Below are 22,099 nucleotides of genomic sequence, written 5' to 3'. Positions count from 1 at the left end.
GAAAAATTTTATACTCTTAAGGAGTTTTTACTTGATTGTGAATATGGTCTACTCGATTTAGGAAGCAATGTCCACTTTCTTTTATAAAATGATGCACCTCGATCTTCAAAATTCCCTGCGGGAACTGATTATCTTATTTGCTATTTTATACGTTTTAACTAATTTTGCCTTATTTCTTAAACATTTCAGAGAACCAAACGTATTCACAGTACATTGCAAACACTTCGAGATCCATCAGCACGAGAATAACGTTTTGGAAGTTACTTTTACTACAAAGGCAGTTTAGTAAGACCTTATCAAATTAATCGATCTTTTACTATCCATTTTCCCTATCAAGTAACCCCCACATTAGAAGCTTTGTTTGATTTTGCTCTGACTCTTGGGACGATGGTTCGATAACAATACCAGCTTTTTTCCCCTATTGGAACTTTTTTATGCTTTCAGAGCAACATTTACACCAGATTCCCATTGATATTTCCAACTGGTGATGATAAACATACAGAACAGATCCCTTACCCTTAAATTGAATACCACAAAAAAAAATTATCCTTGGATTATCCACCATCCATAACTCCTTCATAATTTACATTCGACAACCCCATATCATTTTAAACCACTATATAAATTTGAAAATTATTTACCCCCAAATACATGAAATTGCCCTGTTCCTATCTTTTTTTTCTAACGCCGAACTAACAATTAAGTACCCTATTCCATTATTTTGATCATGTTTTTCTTATTAAATAAAGAATTATTTGAAATTTGTATTTTCGAAAAAACGTTCGAAACAGAACCCTCCCTCCAAGCTTTCATTTTAGTTTTTAGTACACTTGAAGAAAGTCGAATCCCAAGAGCAATCAACCCTCTCAGTATACCCCTCTTCTGGTCATTGGAACTATTTTTTTTATTTACTCAAAAATCATGCCAAATGTGCCAAAAATATCTGCACAGAAAATAATAATTTAATATTAAATGATATTCCATTTAAACCAACATCTGGTCAGAATACCTGAGATTAAACGTTCCTTCGAAGAAACAGATAATTACACCTCCCCTTCCCTAGACATGTATTATATAAGTATTGACACCCAAGAAAAGTTAATTAAAACACTTACTCCTCTATCACCCCACTAGAATTTCTTTTTAAAAATTGAAAAATCCCTCCATTTAAAATTAAGTGAAATAAGTCCCCCAGCCAACATCGACAACGAAACAATTTATCCTACCCGCGACTTTTAAAATGGGAAATTGTTCAACCTTCAGAATAGTTTTTCCCCTCCAGAACTCATCACGCCCCCCTATTGTCGAATACCGTGATGAGTGTCCCATTTGTTTAAGAATTACTTCCTGTTGGAAAAAATTGCACCCTTCCGACGGAGATCAACCATCCATTTAGCTTGCACCGATTGCATAATTAACATATTCCGACACTCTTCCCAACCAAATTACCCCTTCTGCCTCCGCCACATTTATACACTATCCTTTAGTTTTTATTACCGATGTTTTTGCTTCAACCAAATAAAGAAGTGTGTCACCTCCTCCACTCATCCGCACATAAAATGTCACGAGGACCTTGGACATTTTGTGTGTAATCCCTGTGCCCAAGAGAAACGTAATTGCCCCATTTGTTTAAAAAAATCAACCCCCACGACGTTTGGTCGGAGAGTTCTTACACAATGCACCCCATTCACGTCCCAATTCTTATCCTTCTCTCGTTCATCTTCACCCTCTCTGTTGGCCTCCTCATAGAAGTCCTCCTCCCTCTCCTCAATTAACGACCCTTCATTACAAGCAGGTATATACTGCAACACAAAAACCCAGCTGCGTGTATCGTCGCACGGAGGGGAGCAACGAGGTCCGAAACCCGATTTTAGTCAGTTAAACCTGACAGACTCTGATTTAAAGCTTCTAAACAAATATTTTTTTGGTTAATAGGATATTCCGATTTTAAAAACGGAGATTCCTTTCCAAATTTCAGTTCTTTTGAATTTTTCTTTTCCTTCTTTCTACCCCGGTGGGAGTTTCGCAAAACAGATTCTGCACATAATGTGTGATTGTATTCCTGTACTCTACGAGTATGATTTTTTTGGTACATTAAAAAGTACGATTGTTTTCTTTTCAGCACAACTAAATTTCGTTTTAACTTTTCTCTGTAAGTGTATTTTTATTTAAGTTTGACAAGATGTCGAAAAGATCCTACCAGAACACAACCTCCACACATTAGAGGAGCATTATGACCCCGTGACCAACTGGATGGCAGATCTGCCTTCACTCACCAAAAAGCCGAGAGCGATACACCCAAGTCAACGTGGCCATACCCACAAACATTAACAACAACCTCAAACACAACAACACCCAGGACAACCAATCGCAAAGTATTCCCAGCCACTTCCCAAAAACCTTACCAAAAGTCTCATTGATGATGGACTTCTAAAGGGACGTGACTTTCCAGAGATACCACAGCGCCTAGAGGAACAATTTGGTCGAGAGCAATTCCCCTTGAACGACAACCCACAATTTGTCAAGTCGCTCGACTACTCCCTCAGGCCAGACTACAACAAGTGGTGCCTCTCTGAACAGTCCATCATTCAGAATAAAGTCACAGGCGAGAAAATCTCGGTCCCCTCGTCTGTGCTTCCAGTGATACCAGACTTCTCTATGGTCCAATCGCTGAACCCGTGGAGACTCAGAAACCGTGATGTGAGTCAAAAGAAAAAATGGAATAGAGAATAAAGAATGCCACAGTCGCATCAGCGTTCCTTTTGAGATGATTACGGCTTTTCCTCCACAAGTTGAGCCGGTAGAAACGAGCTCTTCAGATCAACTTCTAATGGAAAACCATGCGTTCAGACGACCGCTCTGGAACTCAGAGTCCTCTGTTAGTGAGCTCCAAATCAAGCTGGATCGCCTCACAATAAGTGCAAATGAAGAGAAGGAGCGGTACCGAAAACAAAACAACCTGTCCAGTCAAATGCTCAAAATTCGGGATAACCAACAAAAGGAGCTGATAAAGAAAGCTGAGACCCTAATTGAAGCAAAGAAGCAGATGGCCTCAGAACTTAAGAGACTGAGACAGGAGAACAAAGAGCTTAAAAAACATTCTGCCATCTAACTCTAATTATGAACTAAACTTTCTTAATATATTCTATCCTTGAATGTTTGAATAGTATCCCCCCATTTATTTTACATAAGTTTTGATCTTATGTTTCTTCTCTACATTTGGTGAAATTTTCTTTAATCATTTTTTTACCGCTATCCTGCTAATAAACTTTGTCCATCTGTCGATCGAAAACTACAATTTTGTAAAGCAAATTATCTATCTCATATTAGCTCAATAACCGGTGTATTAATCAGTCTCTTTCTGTATACTAATGTTGTAAACTCTCCAACCGTGGAATTTTTGTTTTTTTCATCAATCAACTTTTTAACTATTTCGTAAAGATGTGATCACTGTTCGCTTATTACCCTAAATGTAAACTTTATACGATAGAGCACAATTTTTTTCTTCTTTAAACCGGGGTGAGCTGTAGTATTGCTAATTGGATAATTGCCGCCGCAATTACCGATACTACAGAGAGTATAATTATTTGACCGTCGACCTTGTGAACACTTTAGACTTAGTATAAACTGACGGAATATTAAGAGAGAGCTATGCTGAGTGAAATGCGTTGAGTGAGTGAATACATTATTCATAGCCAAATACTGCTGTGTATTATCTAATACACTATTGCACAAGCTATGTCGACTGATTCACTGCCGCTATTGATACGCGTATTAAGTGAAGGATATTGAAGCTCTCTAGGCCGCTCTTCACAGCAGCAAGTCTGAAACGATAATATGACTAAATACGAATAATAACCGGCTCCACGAATGACCTAGGAATTGATTCGGAGCTAGTCATAAGTCTTGTGTTTTTTAGTGGTGTTGACTCAAGTATAAACACACACGAGCCTAGAGCTTGCTGCTGAAGGAAATCAGTACCAAACTCAACCAGCGCAAACTTAAGCCGCTTCATTTTCCACTAATAATTTCTCTCTCTATCTCTTTCTCTCTCTGGTCTAAGAGCGAAACATCTACTCCTCCGCTAAGCGTGAATAACAGCACCGATTGTAGATCTGTCGATTTTATAGTAAAATAGAGTTAAAGTAATACTCACATCCAGCAGTAAGATGGATTTAATTTCTTGATTAAGATTAGATACCCCACCATATTTTCAAGTAGGATATAACCAAAATTGTGCTCTATCCTTTCTATCTGTTTAATAATTAATCTTTATATCTAATCAATTTTATTTCTAGCAAATAACACTTAGATTTGGAAATTAGCAAAGAACATTGTGAGCGTATAGTGAGACTTATTCTAGCACTTAATTAAGGTCTTTATAATAACATTGGTTTAGCTCTAGTGTGGTAATTAAGATCAGGCGAATAAAATCCCTACCATATCAGAGTTAAAACCCGCGAAATATTCAATCTTGTCGATGAGATGCCACTTGCGTTGTCCGCTGGAGCTCATTTGTGAGTTTTTCTCCGCTTTCTAGTTTGCTGGGCATAACGTACGCATGTTTGTGTTTCTTATCTTCCGGTGTTTTAGCCAAGAGTGTTCTTGGGCGCCTTTCTGCGTAAATTTGGAGGGGATATATTTTTCGGCGCTTGTACCGAAGAAGGCAATGTCACACTTTTATACTGTGAATGCGAGATTGCATGGAATTTTAATTTTGAACGTGTAGTCGTCATCTTTTTCTGTTGTTGATCTCAGGGCGAGCACTTCGTACCGACCGGGTAGATCTCGTTTTGCGTGTGTATGCGCCGTTACCTTCTTGGCCAGCATTAAGTCCAGTGATTCCTTGGTTCGTGGTTCGGGGCGAACACTTCCTTGTACGCCAACTATCCAAGCAAGCACTTTAGTTTTTACGCCAGCTGAGCCGCGGAACACAATCTTAGGAGGGATACAAACACTTGAGGAAAGAGTGCCAGCACCAGTTACGCTCATCCAATTGTGAACTCTCTCACCTGAACAACCACCAGTATTCCAACAATACTTTACTCCAAACCTTGATGAGCATTCTCGAACGGCACTAGAGGCAAAAATCGTTATCAGTCAGCTACTAAACTAATTCTAAAACTGGAGTTAAGACCTCACATAATTTATTAGTAAACAACCATTGCAAATTTCTATTTATTCTTCTTACACAATATAAACAGAAATAAGAAAAGAGAAAATGTACATAAGTAAACCCTATCACCATTTCACCTGCGTCACTCATAATCGTCAGGTTAAAAAATGACATCTGTTGCTTTAATATGTTTACATTTTCTGCATCATTGTTCTTTCACTCATTTCAGCCATCGTTGTTCATTCTTGCCTCAAAAATCGGTTCATACTCTGGGGATACATTTGCTAAGGTCTTCTCACAAACAAGTGTGAGCATTTTGGAACTGTTATTGACGACTAATCTTGTTCAAGATTTAAATCACGATCTTTAGATTTCTCCCTTTTGGGGAAATTCTCCCTTTAATTTAGATATTGAAAGAATCGGTTTATTTTATTTCTCAATGTCTTGTTTCAATTTGGCAATCGCCATTCATGTCAGAGAATATAATATCGAGCATTGATTTGGCAGGCAAACCTTTCCAAACTATTTTCCGGGTCGAGGTTTAGCGGTGAATTTTCGTAAGAAATGCGGTGAAATGCGGTGAAAAAAAAATAATTTTCACCGCGTATTTCTTACATCTTTTTGCGGTGAATGCGGTGAATCGCGGTGAATTATTTATTTTCACCGCGTTCTCAGTATTCTTAGAAAAAAGAAGCTTCCCCAGACGGGTTCGAACCTATGACCTCCTGCATGCCTTCCACTGCGCAGTCCACTGCGCCAACTGCCACTTACATCTTAGCAATTTCTAGTGAATTTAAATCAGATTGAGTAACTTTTGGAAATCATATGCGGTGAATTTTTGTAAGAAATGCGGTGAATTTCGCGTTGAATTTTTGTAAGAAATGCGGTGAAATGTGGTGAATTATTTTTTTTTCACCGCATTCACCGCAATCACCGCATTTCTTACATTAATTTGCCATAATAGTCTATGCGGTGAATTTTTGTAAGAAACGCGGTGAATTTGGTGGTGAATTTTTGTAAGAAATGCGGTGAAAAGCGGTGAATTATTTTTTTTCACCCCATTCACCGCAATCACCGCATTTCTTACGAAAATTCACCGCATTCATTGCATTTCTGACGAAAATTCACCAAAAAACCTCGACCCGGGTTCTAATAAAACTGCTTGATTCGCGCGGCGAATCAACCCAATCATAGCAACACATAAAACGCGTACCACATAGAAACACAGGGGAGCTGAAACTATGAATTAAGTGGACACGCACATCTAATCATGAACATTGACTATTGTGTATCGTCTCAGTTAAAACATCAAAACACAAAAAAATTGTACTTGATGTTTGTTGTGCCTCGTTCTCCTATCGAGTAATGAACTTTTATAATTCTTGGAAAAAAGTATATAAAATTCAAGACTCAATTTTGAAAGTTTTTTACTATGTATCGGAACATAGACAAACTCACAAAGAAATTTTCATGATCCATTTACGTATAGAAACATGTTTAACAAACGTATCTCGAAAGTACAAGAGGATAACATAACATATGATAACAAACATAAACCATAAGATCTCTATACGAGAGAAAACCGCAGGTTTTTTTTACTGCATTAGACAACCAGAAGGTCGTCCGCCAAAAGTATCTTTGATATCTAGTCGAAGGTCGAAAAGAGGTCAAAAACTTATTAAGTTTAACCTGAAAACCATACACAAAGTTTTATGGGGGCAAAAAGTTCTGACTTTGACGTGATTCGAACCCGCGACCTCTGGGTGCGGGCAAGAGGTCTTAACCGCTCGGCGAAATAGGATATAGAACAATCTGTGCAAACGCACATGTTATTCTCTCTCGCTTGTACGCATTTGCATTGGCAGCATCCTCCGGCCCCAAAAGTGATGATTCTAAGACAGGCATTAGATTAATTATGGGGCGGGATAGGGTGCCGGTTGGTGTTTGCACTTCAGCAGATCGCTTGATGTAATCGTTGCGTAACGCAGACTCGAAACTCTAGCGCGTGGATAGTGACACCTTGGGCTGACGTCAAGGACTATCCAGACTAAGTCGCCAGTTTTCAGCACTCTGGTTGGTTGAGTTATCCATTAGGGGCGGCGGCTCAACACAAGGACGTACTCTTTTATCCAACGCTTCCGAATCTCATTGGCGTAAACTTGCGCTCTAGCATAACTCTTACGATGGTTAAAGTTATCGACCAGAGCAAGTGAAGGCAAGTAGGAACTGCGATTTTCAAGAAGGAAGTGGTTCGGCGTCAAGGCGTCGAATGCATTAGCGTCGGAACTAACAGGCGACAGCGGTTGGTTATTCAGCGTATGTTCGACTAAACAAAAAGTCGTCTGGAGTACTTCATCAGTAAGTCGGCAGTTGTCGAGTATGACGTACGAAGTTCGCTTGAAACTACGCACAAGCCTTTCCCCAGACGCCTCTGTGATGCGGGGATGCGGGTGGATTAAATTTTCATTTTATTCCGTTCTGTGCGAGTTTTGAAGCTATCATTTTTGCATCCCAATTGAGCAGACATGTCAATAGGTCTTTTTCTGCACCGACAAAGTTTGTCCCATTGTCTGACCAGATGACTAATGGCTTTTCACGACGTGCGATGAATCGCTCGATACCCATCACACAGGTGTTTGCATCCATCGAGTGCGCTATCTCGACATGTACGGCACGAGTCGTAAGACACGTGAACAAGAAGCCCCATCTTTTCTCAAATGGGCGGCGTATCGTTACATAAAAAAGTCCAAAGTAATCTAGGCCCACGTTGGTGAAAGGTGGACTCTGAAACCCAACGAAGATCAGCCATCATCGGCTGGACGGGTGTTGCATTTCTTTTTCGGCAAAGAACCCAACTGAAGCGAATAGAGCGGAGTGTTGAACGAAGTTTCAGTACCGCAAGTCTTCGTTGGATAAGTGCACGGAGACAATCGAAAGCTTCATGGTCATGCTTCAGATGCATGTGGCGTAGGAACAACACCACTAACGGATTGCGTCCTTCAAGTATTATTAGATGCTTCAAGTCAAAGTCAATTTCGGAAAAGTTAATTTCGTTGGATAAGTGCACGGAGATAATCGACATCTTCATGCTGATGCTTCAGATGCATGTGGCGTAGGAACAACACCTCTAATGGATTGCGTCCTTCGAGTATTATTAGATGCTTCAAGTCAAAGTCAAATTCGGAGAGACGCTTAATGCGACCGGTGGACCGTAGTAAGCCACCAGGTCCGAAGAACGTCAAGTAAACGGCAATACGGCTTTACTTTTTGATTTGTTTTCCTTGAGCAAGGTGTTGTCGCTCAAGGGAGAACGATTCGGACTGAATAATTACCTGCAGTTTTTGTTCTGCAGCGGTAAGTTCTTCCGGATCAATTATTTCCTCACCAGAAGACCGATAGGCGAAATGACAAGGAAATAATCGTATGCAAAACGCAAGTATCCTAAGCAGTTCAGAATACGAATTGAACTTACGGAACGGAAGGCTAAAGTCCTTTTTGAAAACGTCGGTTGTCAAAGTTGAAGTCTTCTCTGAAGAGGATGCTTCAGTTGAATGACTCTTCATTTGATGTTTTTGACTAAATCGGTATTCGGCTGGAACGGCAAATTGGACGTTCGGAGAAACTGGGGACCATGCAACCAACTGCTTTTTTGTAGCGCTTCAGAAGACATTCCTCTGGTGCCTGAGGCTGGATTAGTATGAGATGCAACATGATGCCATTGATCGACACTTGTGAGTTCAACCATTGAAGGACAGTAGTGCTATCTGTCCAAATAAACGTTTTTTGAACAGGTAAATTAAGTGCTTTGCATATTTCTTCTCTCAATAGAGCTGCGAGCAAAGCTGCCTGTAGTTCAAGTTTCGACACGGTGAGTGTATTCATTGGGGCGACACGTGCCGAGGTATGGTTAACAAAGCCAGCGTTGGTAACTCAGAACTCTAGGAGGAGAATCGATCAATCATCTCATTGGGGAGTCTTTTTATCCCCGCTCTGACCATGTAAACGGCAGATATCTTTCAGGAGAAGTCTTGCTGTGACGGTAAAAGGAGCAACTGAGCCGATGGGATCGAATATCTTGGCTATTAAACTCAAAACCAACCTTTGCGTGACTGCTTTACTACTATCACAAGAAGTGCCGCGACTTACTACTAAAGTGTTTTTGGTATAATCCCATTTTAATCCGAACACATGAGAGGATGACTCTTCCATTGATGCACCAATGACTTATGGAACAGCCTCAACTGATTGATCTTCAAGCACTTCTAGTAGACCTGGCATGTTACTAGAGAATTTAGTTAGTTTGAAACCACCCTTACTAAGTAATTTGACAGTCTCGTGACCGCTTGAGCGCCTCATCAGGAGATTCTATTGAGTCCAGGTAATCATCCATATAGAATTTCTCATGAACTGCTTTTGCTGCGTCTGGATACTCTTTCTTTTTCATGATTTCGTGCTGTTCGCTGCAACTCGTAATTTGCGCAAGTTGGTAAGTATTTTGCGCCGAAGATGTGGCGAGTGTACTGATACACCTCAAAGAAAACGAGACACGCGCAACAAAAACGAGGCAAGGCAGAACAACTAGGTATCACAACCAACTAGCTTAATAACACCTGTAAGCTAAACAGAGGTCACAAAAACAGAAAGAAGTAAACCTAGTTAGAAAGCGACGCGGCTGCGGCTTCAGCAGCGAGCTTCATATTCTTTTTTGCTCTGCGGCGTTGCTTATTGAGCTTACTATGGCGCGGTTTCTCAATGAAGTGAATTCTGATGTGTTAGTACCAATGTAAGTGACTTTAATTCAAGATGATGTTTCTGATGCAGTTGATAGTACTCTTTAATCAAGTTCTGATCCTTTTACTTACGCTTTGATACTATATCAGTGATCACATGAAGAGTCACTATGCGTGTTTGCTTAAGAAAACCAAAGATGTTCGGTGCGCCGTTACGCGGACAATAAACAATTGCTTTCAAACGGTCCTGATAATGTTCTAATACGGTAGCAAATTTCGGCAACGAAAGTTCGCGGTAGTTATCCGTTCTATGCGATGCTAACGAATTTTTTATGGCGTTGTGCCAGATGGTTATATCACTTTTGTGCCGGAAAACGTTATCCAAGTGATATTGTATCGTTTTTCTATAGTTAACAGCAAAAGGATTCAAGCGGATTAATGCCGGAAGTGAAAATACAGTGCTTGTATACCAATTTTGACTTTTTTTGGTAGATTATTTATGGCTTGGATCAACCAACTAGCACCCAAAATGAATACCATAGGCTCACATCACCGTGTATTTACCGTATGGGGACAAAAAACTACGAACCTTTCCTGTTTTCTGATGTTTTTTGAGATTTTTCCTCAAAAATTGATAAAATCTATAATTTTCAAAAATTTGGTCAAAATCTAAATTTTTTGTTGAATACCTGTGTTATAGTGTTACCCCAACTATACTGAACAAAAAATTTTTGAAGCTGGTTTTTCAAGTTCCCGCTACTCAGACACGTTTGGCTAAAATCAAATTAATGCTCAAATGTCAGTTTCAACTTTTTCGACTAAAACGAGTTTCCTGTCAGTTTTTTCGTCTATTTTGACGCTATAGCATCAATTTCTCGCGCATCCCAGTTTTTTCAATTATAATGTTTTTTGATCTTACAGTTTTCTGATGTTTCGCCCTCAAAATTCTTAGTACATCCACGTTTGGTTTCCAGAAGCCTCGCTCAATGTGCTTCGGTCATCAGTTTCACTCCTGCTAGCGTTGGTGACCAAAACCACCTTTCTCTGTCGTGGTGGAGTCCGGAAATCGGCTGTGAACTGATTCTGGTTCGCTATCACTGTCGGTGGACCAAATGTTGTGCCTCGTTCTCGTATCGAGTAATGAACTTTTATAGTTCTTGAAAAAAAGTATATCAAATTGAAGACTCAATTTCGAAGGTTTTTTATAATGTATCGGAACATAGACAAACTCACGAAGATATTTTCATGATCTATCTACGTATAGAAACATGTTTAACAAACGTATCTCGAAAGTACAAGACGATAACATAACATATGATAACACACAAAAACCATAAGATCTCTATACGAGAGAAAACCGCAGGTTTTTTACTGCATTAGACAACCAGAAGGTCGTCGGCCAAAAGTATCTTTTATATATAGTCGAAGGTCGAAAAGAGGTCAAAAACCTATTAAGTTTAACCTTAAAACCATACACAAAATTTTATGGGGGCAAAGAGTTCTGACTTTGACGGGATTCGAATCCGCGACCTCTGGGGCGCGGGCCAGAGGTCTTAACCGCTTGGCGAAATAGTCTATAGAACAATATGTTTAAACGCAAAAGTTATTCCCTCTCGCTTGTACATTGATAACAATGTTGGTGAAAAAAGATTAGTGAATAATAGCTTCTAATTTTGAACAGAATCGTTCTTTCAACTGTCTTCACAAGAAAACTTTATCAACAAACATAAATCACAAAATTTGAGCGACAAATTCGACCTTCCCATCTTTAAGGATGATCATAGAGCAACTCGCATTCTTCCTTAGAAAAATCAGAAACAATGCGTTAAGTGCACAAAACTGCACAAGTTTCTGCCAAAAACTGCTAAGCGGACCACCTGTTCATACTCATTATCTAATATAGCCCATATAAGCTAATCTATATCTGGATGGATCTAAAATTTTTCATACGTATACTGACTATAAATACTTGTGAAGTTTTCTACAGAGGGCCAGGTTTAATTCAATTTTTAAAATAAAAAATTCTTGTTATTTGTGTTCGCGACAACGACAATGATGTCCAGACGTCTATCTGACAGAGAAAAATTAAAAAGGCAGCATGGTCATCCCTGTACTTCGTGGATGGTGTCATTCGCTGGGAAATGTCGAGCAGAGAAGGAGGAGTACAAAATCAACACAGATGGTACCATCTCGGACATAAAGGTAACGAATTTTTTAGTATGCACTACTGAAACTTAGGTGACTTTTGAGCCCTGAAAAGCTATTAAATGCTCTTTTCAAGAAATCAGAATATCAACACACTACTACCGTTCTCTTATAAAGAAAGTGATATCTGCCCATTGTCCAAGGCGTAGGAGAGTCTGATGACGAGTTTGTCTTAGAAAGTAGGCAAGCTACTAAGACTTCGAAACATTTTGAACAGTAAATAACCCTGAGGAGGAATTGCTAAAAACAAATTTTATAACAAATTTGAGACACTGAGGCAAAAAAATAACACTAATAGAAGGCGTAAAAACGAAACCAACGACGTTTCGTTTTTAAATGACAGACAGCCTAAAGTTCAGAAGTCAAGCAATGGCTTTTACAAGCTCCCAAAGTAATCACAAATGTCAGATGGCAAATAAATGATGACGTGCGGTATAACATTAAAAAGCTCTTCAGAAAACCAAATGAAAAGTATACTGGTAATAAGGGCAATGGTAACTTAGGCAATATTTTGGAGGTAAGCAAGCCCAAGTCACGTAACTTTGAACAACACAACAACTTCTGCGAGGAGAAAGGTAAGTAGTTTGGTGAAACATCTTTCGTTACGGATTTTGAAAAATTACCAAACACGGCAAAACGTTTTGAAAAGGTGTCATATGAGGGACTACCTGCAATCACAGGATAAACAGTGCTAAAAATCTCAGAGCCAATGTTTTTAGGGGCCAACTTCTAAGTTTACCAGACAGGGTCAATGAGAAACTTGAGACGATGATACGACAGCAAATCTTGGAGCCTCTGCAACCTGGTGGTGCCACTAAAGTAACACCAGTTGTGTGGCAGGGGTGGAAAAATGTAGTTTTGAGGCTGTGCGTGGATCAGAGTTCACATTAATGGCATGGTATTTGACAAAAATCATCCAATTCCAAACACAGAGACCATTCTCATGATATATACAGGGCCTCAGAATTTGGCAATATCAGTCTATCAGATGCATACCATCAATATAAACTTCACTAGGATGCAAAGAAATGCGCACAATTGACACATCTGCAGAATTGTTCAAGATTGGCAGACCACCTATGGGCTGAAAGTTTTCTTCATCGTTCTCCCAGAATTGTTCGGATGGATTTTCCATGAAATCATGGGTGTGGTTGTCATTCAAGACGATGTAGCGATATTTGGAAAAAGAGATAAGCAATTTGAGAAACGATTGCGTGCAGTCAAAAGTTGAACTCAAAATAATTGCAAAGTTTTTGTTTCCTTAGTTAATTTGTTTCTAAAGAAAGAAGATCACCCGATTTCAATAAATCTGAGATAATCGAAAATGCAAAACCACTATCGAATAAAGACAACATGAGTCTTTTTTCAGCTCTTGATTGTCGAATACCAGACGTTTCGCCTCTGAGAGATGCAGCTCTGAACGAAATTCCCGAAGATGACGTTTGATGGGAGTTATGCTAACACTCTTTTTCAAATTTACAGCTTGACCAGAGACACAACCGGTACAACAGACAGCTCAGAAAAAGCCTTAGTAGAGGCCCTCTCACATCAAGGAGGTCTTCGTCTCCAGAAAAATGTCTCAAGCCGAGTAGAGCTGCTACAATATTGAGCGACAGGCTTTTGGAATTTCTCTTCTGGTGACAAAATTGAAACAAGTACTGCTCAAAAAGAGGTTCAGTTTACAGACTGACCTGACCATAAACCTCTCAAATATGTTATCGCACCAGAAGAAGAACTTCCCATATCATTATCTGCCAGAATAACGGGATGGGCAGCACCACTGATGGGATCGTGCTTCGAATTGAAATACAAACACGGAGAGCAATTTCTACAACCGACAAAAAGTGCTCGTTCTTTCTGCCAAATGCATATCCAATGCTCAGAATTTTAAGTAGCCTGACTGGGGATCTGTTGCTAATATGTTTCTATTGTCGCAGGAGCTTGATTCACAACTGGTTTTGTGATTCGCTCCAATTGCAATTGGTGGTATCCCATTTAGTATGAGAAAGCAAATTATTTGTGACCTGACCTTCGACAATATTTTGCTTTCATTTCATTAGCCGAAAACTATCAGTCATTTCTTTGCGTTTGGCCATTCCATGTGACTGTTTTTGAACGCTGATACGCATATTTTTTTCGTTGGATTTTCTGAATTTTTCTGTTACTCTTTGCTTAGGTTAAAACCCTTCGCTGATACGCAGGTCCTAAATTCATCAGGTGAAGGAACAAATCAAAATTATATTGTCACAATAATACAAAAGTCACGTAAAACTGTTTACGTTGCTTGTAAGCAATTCCCCTAGATCATTGCTTTCTGTTAGGACAAAATATCTCCTATCATCTCCTAGAATTTTTCGCAAATAAAACGGAAAAAGTAATAGATCAATAGATCTACTTGAAAATATCAATAGACGAGTCTCCGATGAGTTTATTTCTAAGAAAACAATATCAGAAAAAAATACAAAAAAGCTGGAGCAGTAACGAAATAAAAAATATTTTTGTTAAAAAACAGCTATTGTGGGAAGAAACTTGAAACGTGAAAACATCTGAAAGTAGAAATTTATAAAGGCAACATAATATTAACACAAAGGATTGAGTGAGGAAAGCAAAAAAGTTTTAAAAAATATTTCAAAAGGAAAATAATACAAAAAGGAAAAAGTTTTTACAGCTCTCTGAAGAATCTTCAGAAGTTTTTGAAAAAAATGCACATGGAGAAGCAACCAAAACACCCTTTTTAGAAGAAATCGATGAATTTTGTGTCAATGTTGGCCTTATTTAGCTAGAAAATTCAATTAACTGTACGAGGGAAAAAGTGTCTTTTCTTTTTTTTGACACTTTTGAACCGAGGCAAAATGAATTCAAAGATGTATACTTTGGTATCGGGCATCTTGTTGGTGAAACAAGTGGGGATCCCATCCATCTTACTAAAATCGATTTTTGGTAATATTATAAATAATGCTGATTATTTAAATAATTTTAATATGGTCAAAGTAGTGCCAATTTTTAAGGGTGGAGACAAACAACCCCGCTAAATAAAGACCCATCTCCCTCCCCATTTCCATTTTTCGGAAATTTTTCTGAAAAAACATGCATTCTAGAATTATGTCTTTTACTTTAAAAGAAAAAAATCTTACCAGCAAACTATTTATTTTTCTTAGCAAACGTTCAACAGCGGATGCCATTATTGATATGCTTGAAAATCTACAAGTTAGTAGAGAGAAAAATGCAAAGTCTGATTATAGGTTGTTGGACCCATCAAAAGCCTTGACACAGTTGATCACAGGAGTCTCATAAAAAATGATCCGGTTATGGTTTCAGAGGCAGAATGAAAGATCTTCTAGAATCTTGCCTGAAAAACACATACTTTTTTCCTGAAGACCAGAGGACAAAAATGCAAAAATTGTCAAATTTCATCAATTCCGTTGACTTGGTTACTTTTAATTAAATTTTTGTTTTACTTTCCATAAAATCAAAAAATGGATACCATTAATAGAACTGTGTCTTGTAATGCCCAGTTTGTGACTTTCAGAAAGCCACTTAAAATCTTAAGACGGGACTGTTTGCGCAGACATCATTTTTGCACTTCCAAAAAGCAATTTAGAAAAACAACTGCACCTTGAGAAAAACATAGCCTTTTCTCTCTTTTTTACTACTTACCTGTGAACAAAAACGTTTGTTTTGGATTTTATTGAGAAATATAATTGAAAAATTGAACAATATTTTTTTTGAAAACCCAAGAAATTAAGAGATCCTAGATGTTGAAATCAAAGTGAACGCTATGAGCAACAATACAAAGTGTTGCAGTTTTTTATGTGGATTCGTACTTTTTGACACACACGCAAGTGCACAGCCGCACAAACACAACCACAAACTCACACACAGACACGCACATATACACACATGCAAGCACGCAAGCACACACAAAAACACACACACACACATAAATTCACACAAAGGCACACACACACTCTCGCAAACACACAGGCACAAACACACGCACAAACGAATGAATGCACACACACCTGCGCACGGATGCATGCAAACACACCCCCGCCCCCGCACACACAGGATGCACACAGCATGCACAGCATCCCCCCGAGCATGCACACACACACTCAAACACACGCACACACTCGCACTCATGAACGTGCACGCACACACTCTTAAACACACACACGCACATACGCACACACACACACACACACACACACACACACACACACAGGTACACGCACACACACGCACACCCACACACAACTGACACACACACAACCACACTCGCACACATAACACACTCAGCTACCCACACACGCGTGCACGCGTACCCACAGACACACACACCCACCCATACACACACAAAAATAAACACAAAGGCAGACACATACATAAAGGCATGCACGAGAAAGCATGCAGATACTCATACACCCCCCCCCCCCCCCCACACACACACCAGCACAAATACACACCTACACACAAACAAGGAGACACAGACAAACACACATATACGCACCCACACAGGCACACACACCAACACACACACACGACATACGCACACACACATAGACACACATACAGACGCACACCCCCCCCCACACACACACACGAACAGAAATACACACCAAGGCACACACACATACACAGGCATGCACGAATGCTTGCTTATACGTAAGCACACCACACACACACAGGCACACACACAAGAAGACACAAACAAACACACACATATATACGCACACACACAGGCACACACAACACACACGTACACACATACACACGCACGCACGAACACACGCACAAACAACACCCACACCCACACACTCAAACACACGCACAATAAGACACACACACACACACACCCACCAACCCAAACTTATACACACCCACCCACTCGCACACACACATACACACACACAAATACACACAGAGGCACACACACTTACGCAAACACCACCCACACACAGTAACACACACAGGCACACACACTCACACACGCGCACGCACGGATACACGCACACACAACACACACACACACACCCACACACAGACACCCACACACACACCCGCCCACAAACACACAAATGCACACAACGGCACACACACATACACACGTATACACACACGCACGCACACTTACTCAACACACGCACACGCAGACACACACACACACACTCATACAAACATAACAAACACAAGCATACAAACACCACATCACACATACATAAAATTTGTGAAATTCCGCGTGACTTTGTTGAAAACCAAAAAAACCGTGTTTTCGTCCAAAGAGTATTTATAATTGTACTTCACCAAAGGAATTCAGTTCTGTAAAAGCTTTCGAATGATTCCAATTTCAATTTTCATACCAAAAATTAAATCTGTCCTTATGTGTCGTAAGAATAAAAGTTCCCCTGACATAAAATTTCACCCCCAATAATTGGTTTGAACAATTGATCTATAAAAATGCAATTATGTTTAATTCTCCTTCTTCCATCTGTTTTCTGCGTATTTACAGATCACCTTGAAAAATTTGGAGTTGAAGCTCTCAGAACTCTACATTGGTTTAAGAAGCATCTCAACTACTGGCAATTTGATAACAAGAATGAAAATGAAATCGGGAAGACAGACACAGGCATTGCTTCTTAATCTCTGCAGTGCTTTCAACAGGATCAAAGTTGAAAAACTTGGTCGAAGGTTCTGCTCTGGCATGTGGTCCGATAGCTTTTGCTATCTTGTTTGCTCAAATCCGGTTGAACCCAGTTCGATGGAAAGAGTGTGTGACGACATTCAGGAGTTATTGACATTCGTTCGGAACCAACACCTGGACCTGATTGCTGAAATTCTCGACAACCATTCACAGACAATAAATGCGCTCCAATTATTGGAGGAGTTTTTCCAGAAATCGACTGAAGTGTTTACAGAAGAATTGGACAACATTGCCAAGGAGACGAATAGGTTTTCCGGTTTGATTGCAGTAAGTCCGATCTAAATTACGTTTTTTTATGTATTATTGAACTGTAATTCAAGGTCTCTCGAACTCGTAGACACGTTTTTTTCCTGAATACCAGTTTGTTCCCGTACTTAACGCCAAGTCAATATCAGTACTGGGCAAGTCTAATTGCAAGTCTAGGTATCAGTACTGATTCAGAGCTATGATCATAACACATTTAAGACTTGTCAGACTTGGCCAAGACTTGGCAAGTCTTAATCCAAGTCTTGGCCAAGACTTGCCAAGTCTTAATCCAAGTCTTGGCCAAGACTTGCCAAGTCTTAATCCAAGTCTTGGCCAAGACTTGGCAAGTCTTAATCCAAGTCTTGGCCAAGACTTGCCAAGTCTTAATCCAAGTCTTGGCCAAGACTTGCCAAGTCTTAATGCAGTCTCAAATAGCCGAAAAAAAGGTCAAAAATAGCCGAAAAAAAGGTCAAAACTGATCGAAAAAACGTCAAAAATGGCCGAAAAAAAGTCAAAAATAGCCGAAGAAAAGGTCAAAACTGATCGAAAAAACGTCAAAAATGGCCGAAAAAAAGGTCAAAAATAGCCGAAAAAAAGGTCAAAACTGATCGAAAAAACGTCAAAAATGGCCGAAAAAAAGGTCAAAAATAGCCGAAAAACTAGCTAATAACTTTTTGAAATCGAAATCAAATTTGACCGGATTAATAACGCTAGTTAGCACCCATTATAAGCTAACTCATATTAAAAAATGAGCCTCCTAGGTGCACTCAAAAAAAAGTTATTAGAGTACGAGCACCAGGTACACCTCACTTTTCGGGGGTACGGTACTTGAAATCCAGAATTCTGACCAAAGTACGAATCGGATCGGGACGGGACGTAGCTCATTCAATTGCCCGTGAAATAAGCTTTAAAACTATATATATGACATCTAATTTGGACCAGTATTTCACGAATTAAAGACCAGGGAGCTATGACCCCCCCCCCCCCCGACGACAATTTTATAACTCATTTCGCTTATAACCCATATTATAACCTATATTATAACCGGGTTATAAACAGTGATATAAACAGTGATATAAAGAGTTATAGTTGGCTAATTATAACTAGTTTTACTAGCACTAACAGAGGGCAACATTGGCTCTTGAGTAAGTTTATATTGTGGGACATCTCTCGGCGCTTGTTCGGGCAGATTTGTAGGACTTTGCGCCATAATAGGGTCCACTGGGTGCCGCACCACGGGACCTCGGGCTATCATGGGAACCCTCACAGTAGCTCCCCTTTTGACAACTTTGCCTCGGTTAAAGTTCGACATTTGGCTGATCTGAAAAGTACATAAATTTGGTTCGGCTATTTTAGCAGCTGAAACGGCTGAAAAATGGCTCAAAACGGCCCAAAACACCTGAAAAACCCTCAATGGACCCTCCCGGGGGGCTAATAATCACCCAATAATCAATTTGGTATGCCCCCGGCATCATTTTCTAGCACCCCGGGAAAGTGGCCAAAAAGTAATGCCAAAATCGTGGCACGTTGCGAAATTTTTTTTAAATTCGAAAATTTCACTCGAATTTTTTTGAAAAGTTGGGTTTGACTTGGGAATCAACTTGCAAGTGTTACCCAAGTCTTGGCCAAGACTTGTCAGACTTGTAAGACTTTTTTTAAGACTTGCTCAGTACTGGAAAACGAAATAAGACTTGGATTTAGACTTGCCTAGTACTGATATAGACTTGGAGTTCGGTACGGGTTCTATTTGGCGAATATTTATGAAAATTGAGCGGTCGGAAAAAACATGTTTAAAATAATACTTAAGTGATACCTTATCTATAAAAAATTATATGAACAAAGATATATGATTCTTGATAATCATACCAGGATCATACATTATTTCTTGGCAGTCATCCAAGTATCATCAAAGATTTCCTTGTTTTGATACTAAGATTGCACTGAAAAATCAAGTATGGACTGTACGAAATCATAAATGGTCCTTGTATGAAATCAACGCGAAACTGTAACCTGAGCTGCAGAAATGTTCCCATGAACAAGATTGCTTCTCTCAAAGCGCTATCAAATTCTTAGCTTGTAGCCGAAAAGTTAAATTAGGATTCAACCAATCGTAAGAATTGAAGAAAAATAATGTGAAATTGAAGTGATGGTTAAGTGACTCTGCTTGAAGTCACTGAGAACTTCTGGCGTTTATCGAGAACCGCGAAGCAGTTTGAGATATTAAGTCAGAATTTCGAAGTGACTTCTGCAGAGTCACTTAACCATGCTTAAAACACGAAACGCGCACGTTTTAAAATGACGAAAGTCAACGAAATTCAACTTCTGGCTAATTAGCAACTTCAGGCATCTTGACTTCTGGCACTGCAAGCTTTCGGCATTTTAAAATGTGCACGTGAGTGTTTTAATAAAAAATAATTCGATAAGTGTCACAGCGGTTTTCAATTGCGGAAGCCTTCAAGCGCAAGTGTCTTCTTTTCACGAACTGTCTGTATATGTCTTCTCTTGCTTCTCTATAAAAGTTCATATGTCGTAGAACATTTTTTCTCTAAGAGCTGATAACATCTGATCAGAGAATAGTTTTAGGACAGCGTCTTATATATCTTACGAAGTAAACGTTTTCGAATCACAGGAGTTGTGACGAAAGATCGCATGTTTAGTTGCGCGACCCTAGGCCGCTCTGATCAGACCATTTCCCACATTTTGCCCTCTGAAAAACCATCGTGCGACCCAAATCCCTCTGATCAGACCGTAGTGCGACCCAAGAAATGGTGCACATTTAAGTGACATCAAGGGTAATTTACTTTTAGTATACGTATGATTTTTTTTAAATATGTTTAATGAAGAAAAGAAATGTTTTAAGTTTTTGTTTGATTTGTTTCAGAGAGCCCCGGAGTCTTCATGCTATAAATGTGGCTACAGTCCATTTGCAAGGAGCCACCTTTCGATCTGTCCGGCTAGAGAACACAGATGCAGACAGTGCATGAAAAGAGGACACTTTGAAGACTGCTGCAATGGAAGTCCAATATGAGACCAATTGGACAGAACAATTTTAATATGAAGTTGTAATTAAATTAATATTGCTCTTCTCGGTACGAATTACAAATGAAAGCCGGAAATTTAACAAATCATAAACTTGACTACCAAATTGTATTCTAAGAACTTAATATTATTACCCCGCACGATAATAAATGAAAATAATCCCTCACTTGATTTTGGACGTCGATTAGTTGAATTCATTTTAAAAACAAAAAGTACTTTTTGCCAAATATTACAAAGATGCCGGGCCAAATTTTTATGCAATTGCAGTTGAGGTAATTGTAGGCGCAAACTTTGTGCCACGCCGAGATTAGAGAGAGCTCGATCTATCATTAACTACAATTTATCAATTGCATTACAGGTGTCAGGACAGTAGTGCAGTGTCAAAATATACAAAAACACAATGCTATTATCTTTTATTTTGTGCTATTTTGTAATGGCCTCAATTCATGTTTCAAAATAACTTGAAAAATTAGGAGTTAGTTCAGAACCACTCGAAGAAAACGGGAAAGGATGATATACTCCTGCAATACTATAGTACCTATTCTGGTATTCGACTGCTTTGCACTGGTTTTGCCTGTTATTTACTGGTTTTTGTCTGCAAAATCCTCGATTTAGCTAACTTCCCGCGTTTTCAAATATCATGTTTCTGCATCGTCCAAAAATTCGAATTTTATTTCAAAAATTTTTAATTTTTATGATTTTGTATTTACAGAGAAAGGAATCAAAATTTGCATGCCAAACTCGCGAAAAAAATAGTTGTCTTAAATAGTTGTAAAAATAGTTAAGCTTATTCTGCAAAATTTTTGAGCAAAACAGCCCTCAAGAGAAAACAATGCAAAAACACTGATATTGCCTTTTATTTTTGGAAAATCATGAATAAGTACTGGTTGACTATGACTCTACGGTTCAAGTTATTAAACGTTTAAGGAATTTTCTGTAAAAAAAAGAATTTTGCAAAGAATTTTTTGTTGCCTTTTCTGAGGTTAAAGTTATAGCAATTGGCCTGTAACCTCACGAGCAATTAAATTGCAATGTTTGCTTTGTTCAATTGTTTGTTTAAGA

General features: G+C 39.1%; 1 protein-coding gene across 1 annotated transcript in view; it reads left to right on the top strand.

Annotated features, from left to right (window-relative positions):
• The window catches only part of LOC142348488 (uncharacterized), a 54,703-nt gene extending 33,454 nt beyond the window's left edge, over positions 1–21,249 (top strand). Inside the window, exons 2-3 of the mRNA XM_075399864.1 lie at positions 17,561–18,019; positions 20,880–21,249. Coding sequence (XP_075255979.1) covers positions 17,561–18,019; positions 20,880–21,026 — 606 coding nt within the window. The 3' untranslated portion in view covers positions 21,027–21,249. The remainder of the gene's footprint in view (positions 1–17,560; positions 18,020–20,879) is intronic.
• Positions 21,250–22,099: the final 850 nt, after the last annotated feature.

The sequence above is a fragment of the Convolutriloba macropyga genome, chromosome 10 (genome assembly GCF_964194025.1).
Source record: "Convolutriloba macropyga chromosome 10, txConMacr16.3, whole genome shotgun sequence".
Classification (NCBI taxonomy): Eukaryota; Metazoa; Xenacoelomorpha; order Acoela; family Convolutidae; genus Convolutriloba; species Convolutriloba macropyga.
This window is presented reverse-complemented; position numbering and strand designations above follow the sequence as displayed.